Genomic DNA, 14,593 nt, shown 5'->3' on the forward strand with positions numbered 1-14,593 from the left:
CAGTAAGACATTAACCTATAAAGCTACTTAAAATCAGTATATGCAGATAACTGACAGAAACAAACTAGACCTTTAAAGTTAGCTGGTTATATACATATATGTATTCTTGATTCTCTCCCCATCAGCTTCATGTTTTCTGCATGGTGTATGCTCACATATTGAAAGGCCATGAAAAATTAGTAAGATTTTGCCTCTTCATGTAAGTTTAAAACTTGAATTCATTTTTCAAATTTGTTTCTTTGCATAAATTTAAGTCTGTCGTAATTCTTGGCAACAATTTCCAGAACCTCAAAAATGATATATCTATTAGTCTCAGAAAGATGTCTGTATTTTTGAGACCTTTGAAAAAGCCTACACAGGTAATAACATCTTTCCTAGTCAATAAAAAACCATATTTGAAATTAAAAAAATTTAAAAGTACATTAACTTTTACAAGTAAATTTATGGTAAGTGGTATTATGAGCTGACTAACAGGGTCTAAAGAAAGTGCCCTCTATTATATAGCTCTGATCATAACCTACCCAGAACTTATTACCAAGCAATAAGTAATCAAAGTTTACTTATTAAGGATAAAAACAGAAAGGAAACTTCTCACATTGCAGGCATTATTTATAAATGGTACACACACTGAAGTCTTTTATTGCAAATTTATAGATGCAAACGCCACTGTTCTTTAGTTGCCAAGTTGTGCTCGACTCTTCTGTGACCCCACAGACTACAGCCCACCAGCCACTCTGGCCATGGGGTTTCCGAGGCAAGAATACTGAAGTAGGATATCATTTCCTCTGACAGCAAAACACATTATATATTCTAATTTAAACATAGTTTACAACAACAACAACAACAACATAGTTTGCCCTGATTACTTTCTTTTGATTTCTTTTTTTTCCATTTATTTTTATTAGTTGGAGACTAATTACTTTATAATATTGTAGTGGTTTTTGCCATACATTGACATGAATCAGCCATGGATTTACATGTATTCCCCATCCCGATCCTCCCTCCCTTGATTTCTTATTTAATGATAAGCGTGATATTTTTAAAGAGCAATTTTAGGTTCAGAGCAAAACTGAGCAGAAAGTACAGAATTCCCATACGCACAACTTCCCCACCATCAACATCCTGCACCAGAGCGGTAGTACATTTGTAGCAACTGATGAACTGACATGACATGGCATTATCACTGAAAGTCCATAGTTTACAGTAGGGTTCACGCTTGGTCTTGTATATTCTAAGGATTTTGACAAATGGATGTTGATAAGTGTCCATCATTGTAGTATTGCAGAGCATAGTTTCATTACCCTAAAAATCTTCTGTGCTCTGCCTATGTTAGAACATTAGTTCACAGAGAAGTTATCATTATGACAGGTCTTTAGAAACTGAACGGTGGAAGGACTTAAGCTTTCAAATTCTCTTCCTTCAGGGAGAGATACTGTAGATAGAAACTTGACTCAAGACTAGAAAACTAGTGGTAGCAGCTGATGACCAGCAGGTGGCACACAAGCTCAATGCCTACAGACAACAGGCAGCATCAATATGAGAATGGTGGTGATGGAGGTGTAATTGCCAAGTTGAGTCTGACTCTTGCGACCCCACGGACTGTAGCCTGCCACGCTCCTCTGTCCGTGGGATTTCCCTGGTAAGCATACTGGAGTGGGCTGCCATTTCCTTCTCAAGGGTATCTTTCCGACCTAGGGATCGAACCAGTGTCTCCTACATTGAAGGTAGTCTCCTGAATTGCCGGCAGATTCTTTACTGCTGACCGAGGGAAGCCTAGATATGTGAATAGGGTCAGGTGGGCTTCCCAGGTGGCTCAGCAGTAAAAGAATCTGCCTGCAATGCAGGAGACCAGATTCGATCCCTGGGTTGGGAAGATCCCCTGGAGGAGGAAATGACAACACACTCCAGTATTCTTGACTGAAAATTTGACAGAGGAACCTCGCGGGGTATAGTCCATGGGGTCTCAATGAGTCAGACACGACTGAGCACTCCCCATTCCATAAGACAATGGAGAGCTGGAGCCAGCATAGTCAATTGGAAGGGATTTAAACTCCCATTAAAAAAAAAAAAAGTCAACAAACACTGTGCTGGCCAAATAAAATACCTATAGTTCCTACTAGTTTTGGAATCTAGATTAAGGCATATAAGGAAGCATGAAGGTTCACAGACCATATGTTTGTTATGGGGTGGATACTGGGAGAGCACAGAGAAGGAAGTTTCTAAGGAGAAAAAAGAAATGCCTATGAGCCTGCAGGTAACTTTGTAGACATGTCTATTACAGGTACAACAGGTAAGCAAGCATTTAAAATTTAAGGAGTACCCCTAAAACTGGGGCCAGAGACTGACTATCAGTGATGTAGTAAGGAGGCTAACCATATCATCATCAAGCTTTTAACAAATATAGTTAGGTTTCTAGAGGATAGATGATTCATTCTGATACTCAATTTGTACTATGTTTCAAATAATAGCTAATGTCCCATGAAGTAGACTGTCTTTAACTCTGTTTAAGCAAACAATGACTTAACACTTCAAAAATCAATAATAATCTTTATTTTGAAATTTTCTCCCAAATGCCTGTTTTCTTTTAACCTATTATAAAAATTATTTTTCAAAATGAAAGTAAAATTTCTATTGATTGGCAAACTGTTAATAATGGTCTTGTAATAGTTTACTGCCCCACATACAAACATTAAGAAACCAACATGCTAAACCAAACTCTTTCTGCTGAACTAGTCTTCTTGAACTGTGGGCTCAAATCTCTCTTCCTCTCACGGTAGTAACAGTATGTATTCACCTAATGGAATATATTTTACATTTCTCACATTCAAATGTTGAATTTGATCTACTATGTAACAAAACTTCCTGAATTAATATAGTCATTTTCCTTATATATTTTGAGATTCTGAACAGTTATGGTACAATTACATATGGAAAAAAATACCCAACAAAAAGTAAGCCAGTTACATCTACAACAAATATAGGAACATTAAAGCAAATAAATGTTAATTTGCTTTCTGTAACAGCTATCGCTTACTGCATACTTACCGTATTACTTACTGCATTACTTACTGCATTACTTACCGTAATGCCAGACATTACGGTAAGCACTTGATTGACATTATTGTCATCTACATGTTCACAACGACTCCTTGAAGTTGAAACTATTATCATCCTCATTTTACCAACAAGGAAACTGAGGATTACACAGGTTAAGTAACTTGACCAAGATCACACACTTTTAAAGCAAAACAGATTTAGAACCTATTATTTCTTTCTAAGATTCCAGAATCCAAGGTCTAACCACAGAAACCTATATACCAGCAGGGATAAAAAGGACTTTGCTGACTGGCTATCATGTAAGTGGGCTTCTCTGATATCTCAATTGGTAAAGAATCTGCCTGCATTGCAGGAGACCTCGGTTCGATTCCTGGATCGGGAAGATCCGCTGGTGAAGGGATAGGCTACCCACTCCAGTATTCTTGGGCTTCCCTTGTGGCTCAGCTGGTAAAGAATCCGCCTGCAGTGCGGGAGACCTGGGTTCAGTCTCTGGGTTGGGAAGATCCCCTGGAGAAGGGAAAGGCTACCCACTCCAGTATTCTGGCCTGGAGAATTCCACAGATTGTATAGTCCATGGGGTCACAAAGAGTCGGACACAACTGAGTGACTTTCACTTTATTATGTAAGTGACTTTATGTGTAAAGAAAAGACCTTTTCTGTACAATGGAACATACCTAGCTTTGACCTGACAGTGTAAAATAGGTCAAATATCTCCTAATAAAAGAAAATCTACCATCACTATCTGCCAAAATCTGCCTACTCTGTATCTCTGGAGTCCACATGCTTCCCTCCATTCGTATGCTATGACCTTAGCTCAGGTTATCAACATTCCTCAATTTCCTACCCAGTTTTGGCTGGTCTTCCTACACATAATGCATTCCCACTGTACTCAATTCTGTACAATTTAGGCATATTTTTCCTATCTATTTTTCTAAAAGACAGACCTGACCAGCAGCTGCCATCACCTGAGAGAAAATGTTCAAAATTCATAAAAGGCTAAAAGGACTCCTTCATAACTTGGCCCTTGTCAACCTCTCCTGTATCCTGTATCTTCTTAACCACTTCCCACAATTTATAACCACACTCAGTCACGCTCACTAGCTTATAGCTTCTCAAAACCAAGCCCCTGCTGCCCCCAGGCTTTTCTTATTAGGGTTCCATCTCCATGAGAAGAACATTTTCCATTTCCTCCTCCTCTTCTCACCCCCATGACCCTTCTCTCTCATCCACATCTCATCTTAGGATCACATTCCCTCTATCCTGTGAATCCTTTCTTGACTTCTCAGGACTTCAAAATGCTCCCAATTCTTCCTGGGCTTATTCTTACAAAGCATATTTCACACTGAATTATAAAAGTCTGTTTTCCCCACAAAAGACTGTAAGTTCCTGAGGGCAAGGACTGGCTCTTGTTTCATTTCTGTATAAGGAGGCGCCAGTGATAAAGAATCCGCCTGCCAATGTAGGAGACACAAGAGACATGGGTTTGATTCCTAGGTCTGAAAGAGCCTGTGGAGGAGGACGTGGCAACCTGCTCCAGTATTCTTGCCTGGAGAATTCCATGGACAGAGGAGCCTGGCAGGCTATAGTCCATTGGGTCCAAAGTTCTAAACACATCATTCTTCTACCAGGCTAGTACAGAGCCTTACTTATAGGTACCTGAATACCTCCACTCTAATACAAAACAAGTAATAGTAACCTCCTCTTATAGGAATAATCCCTAGCATCCTCACTTTCATTTGATCCTCTCCTAATGCTGGTTCTATAGAAATAAAGCCCCAATCCTGGCATGTTACCACAACTGATGCTAACTTATTCCATTTAAATTAAATCAGGAGTAAAATGAACATTCTCACAGAACTAGCCTTGACTCAATAAGTCAAATGAAAATAAGCTTTTTCATTTTTTCCAAATAATAATTTTTAAAGGAGCTTGTCATTAACACCAGTTTCAAAATCAAATCACATTTTTAAAAATCAGGAGACTCATTTCAATAGTTAGTTCACCTACTTACTCTATTAAGCGCTTTGGTGATGAGCCACTCTGATGAAATTCATCTGCATCATAGAATTCATCTTCACTGCTAGAGTAAGAGAACTCTGGGACTGTGTTTGGAGACAAGTTGACATGGCTTGGAGAAGTCAGACTGCTACTAGGTGGTGAGTGGCCACTGCCTAGAAAGTTAAAAGAGTTTTAAATTAAGAGACAATGTTGGTAACAGAAAGGAAGAAATTAGAAAGATGGGGTCAAAGCAGACCTATTAAAATCAAGAAAAGAGTTAAGTTGGCAGAAGTCCCTAGACTATTTGTAAAGAAAATCAACATTTAAACTAGACAAAGAAAAAGGCAAATCACATTACAGAATGGGACACAGCCTTCTAAATAAATGAAAAAATGCTATGTCTCTTTGATAATCATCTGGGGTTCATTGTCGAGTAATAAAAAATAACGATAAAAGTATCAAACAGAACAGTGAAATATTGAGAGCAATTTAAAAAGTATTTGTTGAGCATCTAAGGATTCTCAGGGAATTTGTGCCAAACTGCTACCGATGTCTGGTGGAGAGTAAATTCACTGCTGACAATCTAAAAGCCAATGCCACACTTCTAGAAGAAACAAGAACAGCAGCAATAAAAATGAATCCAGAGCCACCCATGGATTTTTTGCCCATTCCATGGTCTATGCTTCAACAGTTATGAGAGAGCACATCCACCTGCCGCACTCAGTTACCATGTTCACAAAGATATTTTTAAAACATAAACACAGAAAGTTTGCTGCCTAAATAGGCAAAGCTTATTGTGGGAACGCCAGAGATAGTTCATCTTAGCAAATGACTTTAAAAATCTTCTTCCCACCCACCTATCCTGCTCCATATCAGCAATAAGATGGGAAATAAATTTTCCCTTATTGAAATAAGGGGGAAAAAAATGACAGAGAAAGGAAGAAAGAGACCAGGAATTACAAATGATTAAGTAATATGCAAATAGTCCCGGCAACCACACAAAACTGAAAATGTATTCAAGAAGAAAATGAGTTAGAATGGGAACTGCAATCCAAAGAATTGAGTTTTCCTTATGACAGAAAAAATTGTTTTCTTTTTTTATGTTTTAGTGACAGAGATAAAGGAAAGAAAGATGAAGAATTTAGGTTGAAAAATCAAACAAGATATAAACCACAAAAGATTTCTTTAAATCCACCTACTCTAAAATGTTATATTTTTATAATGCCTCCTGGAATAATTTATCCTAAATTATTTATCATTATTTACAACTAATTAATGACTCTAAACTTCATGTACATAAAAAATGCGAACTTTTTCAAAGTTTGTAACTGACTAGTAATTTTATATTTCCAAATGGATATATTTTGGCTGTTTCAAAATTCTAACATAATCCCTCCTTATAAAAAAAGAAACACAGATACCATTTTTAAAATGGCAAAGTGTAATGATATACAGAAAAAAGTCAGCCAAACATTTCAACTTTATTATTCAAATTGCTTATCATCACTTTACAGTTTCAAATAAGAGAGCTCTTCTTGTTGCTTGCTTTTTTCCAAAATTAAGACATATGGTTCAGGCTGTTAAATATTAAAAATCCAAAGTAACAGCATCTGCATTTTTACTAATTCAAATTTCATATTGGGCTAAAAATCACAGGGTAGCTTTTCATTATTACACAGGAAAGCCCCACCCAGGAAAGAATCTGTGGAGCAATAGCAGGGGCTCATCTCCCATGTCCTTCATGTGGTTTTGATTTTGGCCTCCAGGTGGAATAGGAACAAAAACCAAGTGCTCCCTTGAGTTTGGTTCAACTGGTAACTCAACATCAACCTGATTAGTTTTAAAATAAGGAATAAATCTATACTAACATTGATAGCATCCTTGTGAATCAGAGAAAAATAAAAAAACCAGGAATCTAAACAAATTAAGAAAATGCAAATTAAAATCAAGTATCCTTTTTTTGCTTATAAAATTGGTGAAAAATGTGACCGATAAATCTATCCATAAAAATACATTATGTGCCCAAGTTGCTGTTCAAGAGTATTCCCTGAAATACTGCTTATAATAGGAAAATACTGCAATTAACATAAATGTCCATCAGCAGGAAAACAGGTAATAGCTCCCTGAGCAGCTGTAAAAAGTATGTTGTAGACCTAAGTGTATAAACATAGAAAGTTCTCTAAATGGTTCTCGGTTAAATGAAAATTGAGAAAGTCACAGAACCATATGATCTCATTTAGGTTAGAACAAAAACAGTAATAGAAGTATGCAATACAGGTAGACATGTACATACATGTATGCAAACAACAAACAGTAAAGAAGATTTACAGCTTTTGTTCTCATACTTCTGTATTATTTGATTCCTTTACAATAAGAAAGTATATAAATCTAACCTGAGCAATTTTTTTTTAAAAAAGTCAATACATATCTTCAAAATAAATCACAACAAATACACAAAATTCTGCAATAATTTATTTCATAAAAATTATAATTATTATTAAATTTCTGGTTCAATCACAAAGCTAACCACTTCATGGATGGAACTATAATGGTAAAACTAAGGTATCGCCAACACAAAATATACCACCTTTCTTCAATGTTTTCCCATCAGTAATCAGACACAAATCTCAAATGTTAATGGGCAGTTATGAGAAGTAAAGGAATCACACAAATCTGTACCTGTACTATTTGGTGTTGGAGTCTGATGATGTCCCAAGGTTGTTAATACAGGTCCAACTGGTAGAGAGGATGGACGCTGCTCTGACTTACACAACTGAGTAGGTTCTAGGAGATTTAAGATGTGAAATAAGTGAGAGAAAAAGCCAAACACAACTTTTAACTACAACTCTGTGGAATTTAAAATCTTAAAGATGAGTAACTTTTGAGACTGTATTCCAGTAAGTCACCTTTCATGCTGCTACTCCTTTCCAATGCCCTATCCTCTTTAAACTCAATGATGGTAGGCTACCAAGTTCTGAGACACTAGGTGGGATATCAAAGACTAGTCAAGATAGGCCAATATCTTAGTACAATTGCTCTGTACAACCAGCAAATGCTTCTGATGATAAACTGTTTCCTCCCCAAGAATGGGCTTCCCAGGTGGCTCAGAGGTAAGGAATCTGCTTGCCAATGCATCAGACCTAAGAAATTCGGGTTTGATCCCCGGGTTGGGAAGATCCTCTGATGGAGGGCATAGAAACCCACTCCGGCATTCTTGTCTGGAGAATCCCAAAGACAGAGGAGCCTGGTCTATAGGTTGCAAAGAGCTGGACACAACTGAGCAACTTAACATGCACAGAGCATGCACCCGAGGATTAAACCACATGTAAAATCTAAAATGCGGCACGGTACTTCCTCTTTAGTCTCATGAGATATTATGCTCCTAATTTTCTCCTAAGGAGAAAAAATTCCTAAAAAGACCTCACATACTTGTAAGTAATTTTAAAAAGTTTTTTTTTTTCCCCAGTAAAATTTCTGTTAACTTCATCACCAATGAGAACATTTCACCCAACAACTGAAATGTTGGATGCCACAAAAAAGTAAAAGGAATCAGTGGGTGTTGGACCTAAGCCCTCCTTTGCCAGTTAAAAAAAAAAATTTTATTATTCTATCCTTAAAAATACACATGTATAACTAATCAGTAGGCATCAAAAATCTCATTCCTCACTTTCTCATTATCCTGAAGTCCACCATAAAGAAATCACTTGTATAATTCAGATTTATAAAGAATACACAAAAATAGAACATTTCTGGGTTACCTTCAAGTAGATCAAGGTATATTATGTTTTCCTTGGTAGCCATGAATCCTGGGTCATGGGATTCAGTCCTATCAGCTAATCCAAGTAATCATGTTTGTCTTCCATCTCACTTTGAAAACCAAAAGCTTTTGAATTGTATTTAAAAACCTCCAATCCCAAAAATAGTATCATTTTTTTCAAGTTCATTTTTGGCTGTATTTGTGTGTGAAATTCCTTTTACTTTATTACAAAAAAAAAAATGAGTTCTTCAAGATAAAAACTGCCATTTAAAAAAAAAGGTTTTTGTCATTAATGAATCTGTGAAACATTTTTCCAAATATTATACTATACCTGGAGGTAAGACAGTCTGGGAAGGCATTGTGTTGACCACAGGTTCCAAGGGACTAGGTTGATATATTGCATCCACAGGATTAATAGTACTCTGAGGTAAAGAAGCACGGCATAGTTATTTTTATTGTAATTACCCTTCTGGTGTTGACCCTCCCAAATGTACGAAATGCCCACATTTCTGACAGCAAAGTCCTGGGAGCAGCTATGCCGACATGTTGGTCAAATTTCAACGAGGAAATAAAACAACTTTACTTTACAGCAGCTTAAGAGTTTCTTATAAAAAAATTTTCTCAAAAAGCGTAATAAAAAGGAAAAATGAATGAATCTGTCACATAGAAAGGTGAAGCCAAACGAAAACACATGGAAAGAGCTGTAGAATGGTTTCAGGAAGCCAAAACAATAAATTCTCAATTCAATTCAGTGCTTCTCAAATTTTTAATTCAACAAATTTCAAAGCAGGGAGAATGCTCTTACTTTGGTATTAATGAGCACTGTACCTATGACGAGCTAAAATACCTGCACCACTATCATCCTATCTTCACACCCAGACGACTGCCACTGTTGTCAACGTGTACCGCACCGTGCAGGCGTCGAGCTCTGCAGTCACTAAAGGCAGAGAAACGCAGCTCCTAACTGGTTGCTGGGGGGAAGAAAGCTTTTTTTTTTCTTGAGGATTTAGAAGGAAAAAAAAAAAACTCAAACATGTAGTTACATTTGAGAGAGAGAGAGAGAAAAAAAAAAAAAAAGCCTACGTTTTCTGACTCCAAGCCAAGAAACTATTTTGCCAGCATAATGGTATTTTAAAAACAAGACTTCACAGCTTCCTGATTTTTTTTTTATTTGGAGGAGGGGGAGATTTTAAATCAAGGTCTTTGCCAAAGTAAAGTTTAAATCAAAAAAAAAAAAGTTTAAATCCAGAAGAAGACTACATTAATGTAGACTACATTAGATAAAACCCAAGAAATAAAAAGTTCTTCAGCTTTCTTTGATCTGGAAAACTAAACTTCAAATTTATTAGGTAGAGCTTTTAACAGAAAATACTAAAATAGAATTAGAAAAGATGTATTTTACTGATGAATGAGCTTCAAAAGCATTTGTGAAAATTTAAAAGCACCTAACAATGGAAATTGAGATAATGGGAAAGTTTCTTATAGCATTCTTATTTAATACCTGAGTTAATTTTTTTCTTAAACCCCTCTCTGCATACAGAAAAATCACTAAATCAGATCTCTTAAATTAAGTAATTTAAACACAAGAATTCTGTCACAGCACTCAATCTACCATAAATATTCTAGGCCAAGGATATAAAGGACACAGAGAAGAAACTCTGAAAATGATAATTAATAATTTAAAAACTCAGTAAAGTGAAGTGGGGAAGGTTCCAAAGCATTAGGAAAAGCACGGAAACAGAGACTTAGAACTTTAATTCCTAGAATCCTTGCTCTACCAGTGACCTGGCAAGTCTAATCTGCTGTGGGCCTTACTTTCCCAGTGTATAAAATGAAGAAATGGATGCTATGGTCTCTAAAGGCTTTCTGGTTACTACTTTAGGATTCTATTTTCAGATACTAGGCTGGGCCATAATAACTAAACAAGTGTCTCAACAATCCTGGAGCTGTTCTTAGAACATAGTTCTTATTTTTAAATAGTAATTTTTCTCTAAAGGGACCCAGGTGCTTTAACAAAGGTAAAATCCCACTTCTAATACTTTGAGCCACAGGGACAAGAACATCCTGCCTCCTTATTCCCACCTATTACATTAATGTAAGTAAAATTTATAAAGACACTAAGAAATAAAATAACTTTGGAAAAATGGACCAGAATTCTATCTTTTGAATGCAATCTTCTGTTTTTCAAAAGCCTAAGATTAGGCTTGTCAATCCCACAGAACACTTGTAGACTTTTTAAGATGTATGTTGAAGGCACCAAATATTTCTCGCTGCTGTTGTTAACAGAAAAGACAACTATTCTACAAATATCTAACAATCTGCGATCAATCAACTTCAGGCTAAAATATGTCAAATAACATTCTATGCTTTGCTTTAAAAAAGAACGTGAAGAGCGTGAGAAGTGCAAACAAATGACAATCCTGAGCCCTAATCTGTTGTTAACATTAATAAAAGTTCATGCAATACAATACAAAATATATTAATTATATATACATACATGTATGTATAGCTAACATTTATTGAGTACTATGTGCATACTATCTTACAACAACCCTCTGAGGTAGAAGTCACTTTTCTTTATAGATGAGGAAAAGAAGACTCAAAGGTTAAGTAACTTGCCTGCAGTCACAGCTAGTAACTGGCAGGGCTAGGTCCTAGTAGTCTGGATTCAAAGCCTAAACCGTACACAATTCCTTAAAAAAAAAAAAAAAAAACAAAACACCTCTTAAGGAAAAATGCTATGGTCCCTAATCAAATGATTCAAATATGTCTGTTTTCTGTAAGTTTAGATTTTCTATGAGTATAAACTTTCTAGATGTTTTTAAACTGCAAATAATCAAACATTTTTGGTATGCTTTATAAAACTGTTGTTTAACATAATAAAAAGTAATTGATTTGCTTTGAGGGAAAAGAGATAAAAATAACTGCCATCATTATTTTTCCTTAAGGTCTTAAGGAACCATGAAATTCTAGACAACTTACATAGTCTTTTTCCATGAGGCTTATAATCTTAACTGCTATCTCAGGAAGAGATATATTATATTATGTATTTATATCACATAGTTCTATTAAATCACCAGGACTCAAACCCTGATTCATACTGTGAAGAAAAACAAAAATTTCAATGTGTTTAATTCAAATTTTAAAAATGTTTCTCTTATCTCTGTTTTCTCAAGAAATATATAAACAAGATAAACATCTAACTTGTGTTCATTTTACAGCAAATAAAAAGATAACATACTCATCCTTTCAAGTATAATCATAAGATGGTTTTGAAGATTTACAAAATGAGTTTGCAGACCTCTGGCATTTGTAAAGCCTTAAGACTAAAAAAAAGACGCTGCCTCATGCTTCAAAAATATAGTCTGAACACAAATCACACATGTACCATAAAATCAGGGAAGCTTAAACTGCAAACTTTCAAACTCTAACTTTTATTTCCAATAAAATTTTCTTTTTGGTGGCCAAGTTGAATATAAGGGAAGAGTAAAAAACCAAGGGAAGGAAAGAAGAGAAAATGGCTATACGTGAAAAAATTCACATTGCAACCTGCTGCTACAAAAAAGCAGTATACACCACAGCGGCAGTGACAGCTAACACAATACACAAAATCTAAAAAAAAAAAAAAGAAAGGAAGAAAGAAACCTATAAACATATAATTAGATTAAGATATGTTTCAGTACTGTGCCCCCTACTTTCATTAGAAAACGTTTGCCAAGAAATGTAGCATTGTGAGTTATGCAGTATTTAGTCATAAAAGCCGCATTTTTACACCGTGATTAACCCGTCAAGTTAACACATGCAAGGTGATTCAATAAGAACCAACACTTAATTTTAAGATCTACATTTCCCCTCCAAATGATTGCTGAAAGACAGCCAACTGTAAGAGCTCAAGGAAAATCGCAAGAATCAACAATAGAGAGCAGTGAGTGGGTAAAAAGAGGGATTTGTGTTGAAAAATAAGTGGAAATTCAGGCTTCTCCTGACATAACTGGTTATTAATGCTCTGCAGAAGTAAAGCGGAGTAAAGATTAGATTAAACTTACTATAATTCCATCTGCGTGATTCTCCGCAATATACTGGTCCTTAAGGAGAAATGTTAAAAATATTAACTTCATTCTTTAAGTTAACGCCTTGTGTACTCTCTTCCCTGGTAAGAAAGCTTATTTTACTGTGTAAGCAACAATGTTAGAAAACTACTAATCTGTTTCCACTAAGATAATTTCACTTGCCCATTCCTAGCCAAACAGAATTCTAACCAAGAACATGGAAATTATTTTTCTATACAGGCATTTAATTATTTGTAGAAATATCCTATTGAACTGTGCAGTCACGTTGGTACCAATGATTAAAAGTAGATACATTAATTGAGGATTAAAGGTTTAACTTCATAGCAAATTATTCTGACTCTCCACACCCCCAACCTCTTACTGTACTTTAAAGATATGACAATCATATATCTTTAAAAACTTAGGATAGACACAACTTTCCATATTCTGGCTACTAGCTCCCAAATTATATTCTTTTATAAATAGATGGTCTGATTTTTGTCTCAGTAATCATAATTACTATAACCACAGACTGATGATATAGGGGCAAACACATACTACCTGGCAGATACTTTACATACAGTCATAGACCTCAGAGGTATTCCAGTCCACCACAATAAAACAAATATCAAAATAAAGCAACTCACACAAATTTTTTGGTTTCCCAGTGCACATAAAAGTTGTATTTACACTATCCTGGTAGCCTATCAAGTATGTAGCAGCATATGTCTTAAAAAACAATGTCCATACCTTAATTTTAAATACTTTATTGCTAAAAAATGCTAACCATCATCTGAGCCTTCAGTGAGCTGCAGTAGTAATATCAAAGACCACTGATCACAGATCGCCATAACAAATATAGTAATAATGAAAAAGTCTGAAATATTGTGAGAATTACCAAAATGTGACAGACCACAAAGTGAGTAAATGCTGCTGCAAAAATGACGTCAATAGACTTGCTCGACACAAGGCTGCCACAAACATTCAATTTGTAAAAAGCAGTATCTGCAAAATGCAACAAAGCAAGAAAATTCACCTATTTCACCTACAACTCTATCAGGTAGATATTATTATTCTTCCCTTGGATAGATGAGAAAACTGAGACAGTGTGAGAAGCCAGGACTCCAAGACATGTAGTTTAGTTATAGAACTCAAGCTCCTTAACTCGTCTCTCCTCTCCAAGAATGTACTTAAGAAGAAGCTGGTGGAAAGTTATTGAACATATTTGCTCCTGTAACTATAATCCATCTACTAATAATACACAGACAATATATTTAGCTTAAAACTGTTAACGTTTCAACTCCATACTATCAGGAAGCTTTCAAGTTTTAACAGAAATTGATATTTGGCTTTGGTTTTAAAGTTAATAGCCAAGTTATATCTCATTTATGTTTAACTCTTTAACCATGGAGTTTACTGAAAATCTACAACATTGAAGGATCAATCAAGAACAATTTAAAGATTAGGAGATAATTAAAAAAAAAAAAAAGAATTAACACAGCAGGCCTGAAACAGCTATCCTTAGAAAAGCCTGCCTACAGAGAAAGTGGGGCATTCAGCTTGTGAGCGGGAACTTCTCAGTCGCGCACAGAGAAAGAACAATTTAAAAATGGGTGATGAAGTGTGCCCAGTGCCATACTGTGGAAAAGGGAGGCAAGCACAAGACTGGGCCAAACCTCCATGGTCTGTTTGGACGAAAGACGGGTCAGGCTGCTGGATTCTCTTACACAGA

At 35.7% G+C, this 14,593-nt stretch overlaps 1 protein-coding gene across 12 annotated transcripts in view; it reads right to left on the bottom strand.

The window, feature by feature from the left end:
- The window catches only part of OSBPL9 (oxysterol binding protein like 9), a 175,305-nt gene that overhangs the window by 15,434 nt on the left and 145,278 nt on the right, over positions 1-14,593 (bottom strand). For 8 of the 12 annotated variants that reach the window (XR_011487874.1, XM_070468163.1, XM_070468171.1 and 5 more), the window contains 4 exons: positions 12,859-12,897; positions 9,144-9,234; positions 7,735-7,839; positions 5,069-5,228 (listed from right to left, as the gene is read on the bottom strand). Coding sequence is in view for 11 of the 12 variants with exons in the window: in XM_070468163.1 (XP_070324264.1) it covers positions 5,069-5,228; positions 7,735-7,839; positions 9,144-9,234; positions 12,859-12,897 (395 nt within the window). In the remaining variant the exon portion in view is untranslated. The remainder of the gene's footprint in view (positions 1-5,068; positions 5,229-7,734; positions 7,840-9,143; positions 9,235-12,858; positions 12,898-14,593) is intronic. The other 4 variants (XM_070468164.1, XM_070468172.1, XM_070468173.1 and 1 more) reach the window with 1 other exon arrangement.

This window comes from Odocoileus virginianus, chromosome 5 (assembly GCF_023699985.2).
Source record: "Odocoileus virginianus isolate 20LAN1187 ecotype Illinois chromosome 5, Ovbor_1.2, whole genome shotgun sequence".
Lineage (NCBI taxonomy): Eukaryota > Metazoa > Chordata > Mammalia > Artiodactyla > Cervidae > Odocoileus > Odocoileus virginianus.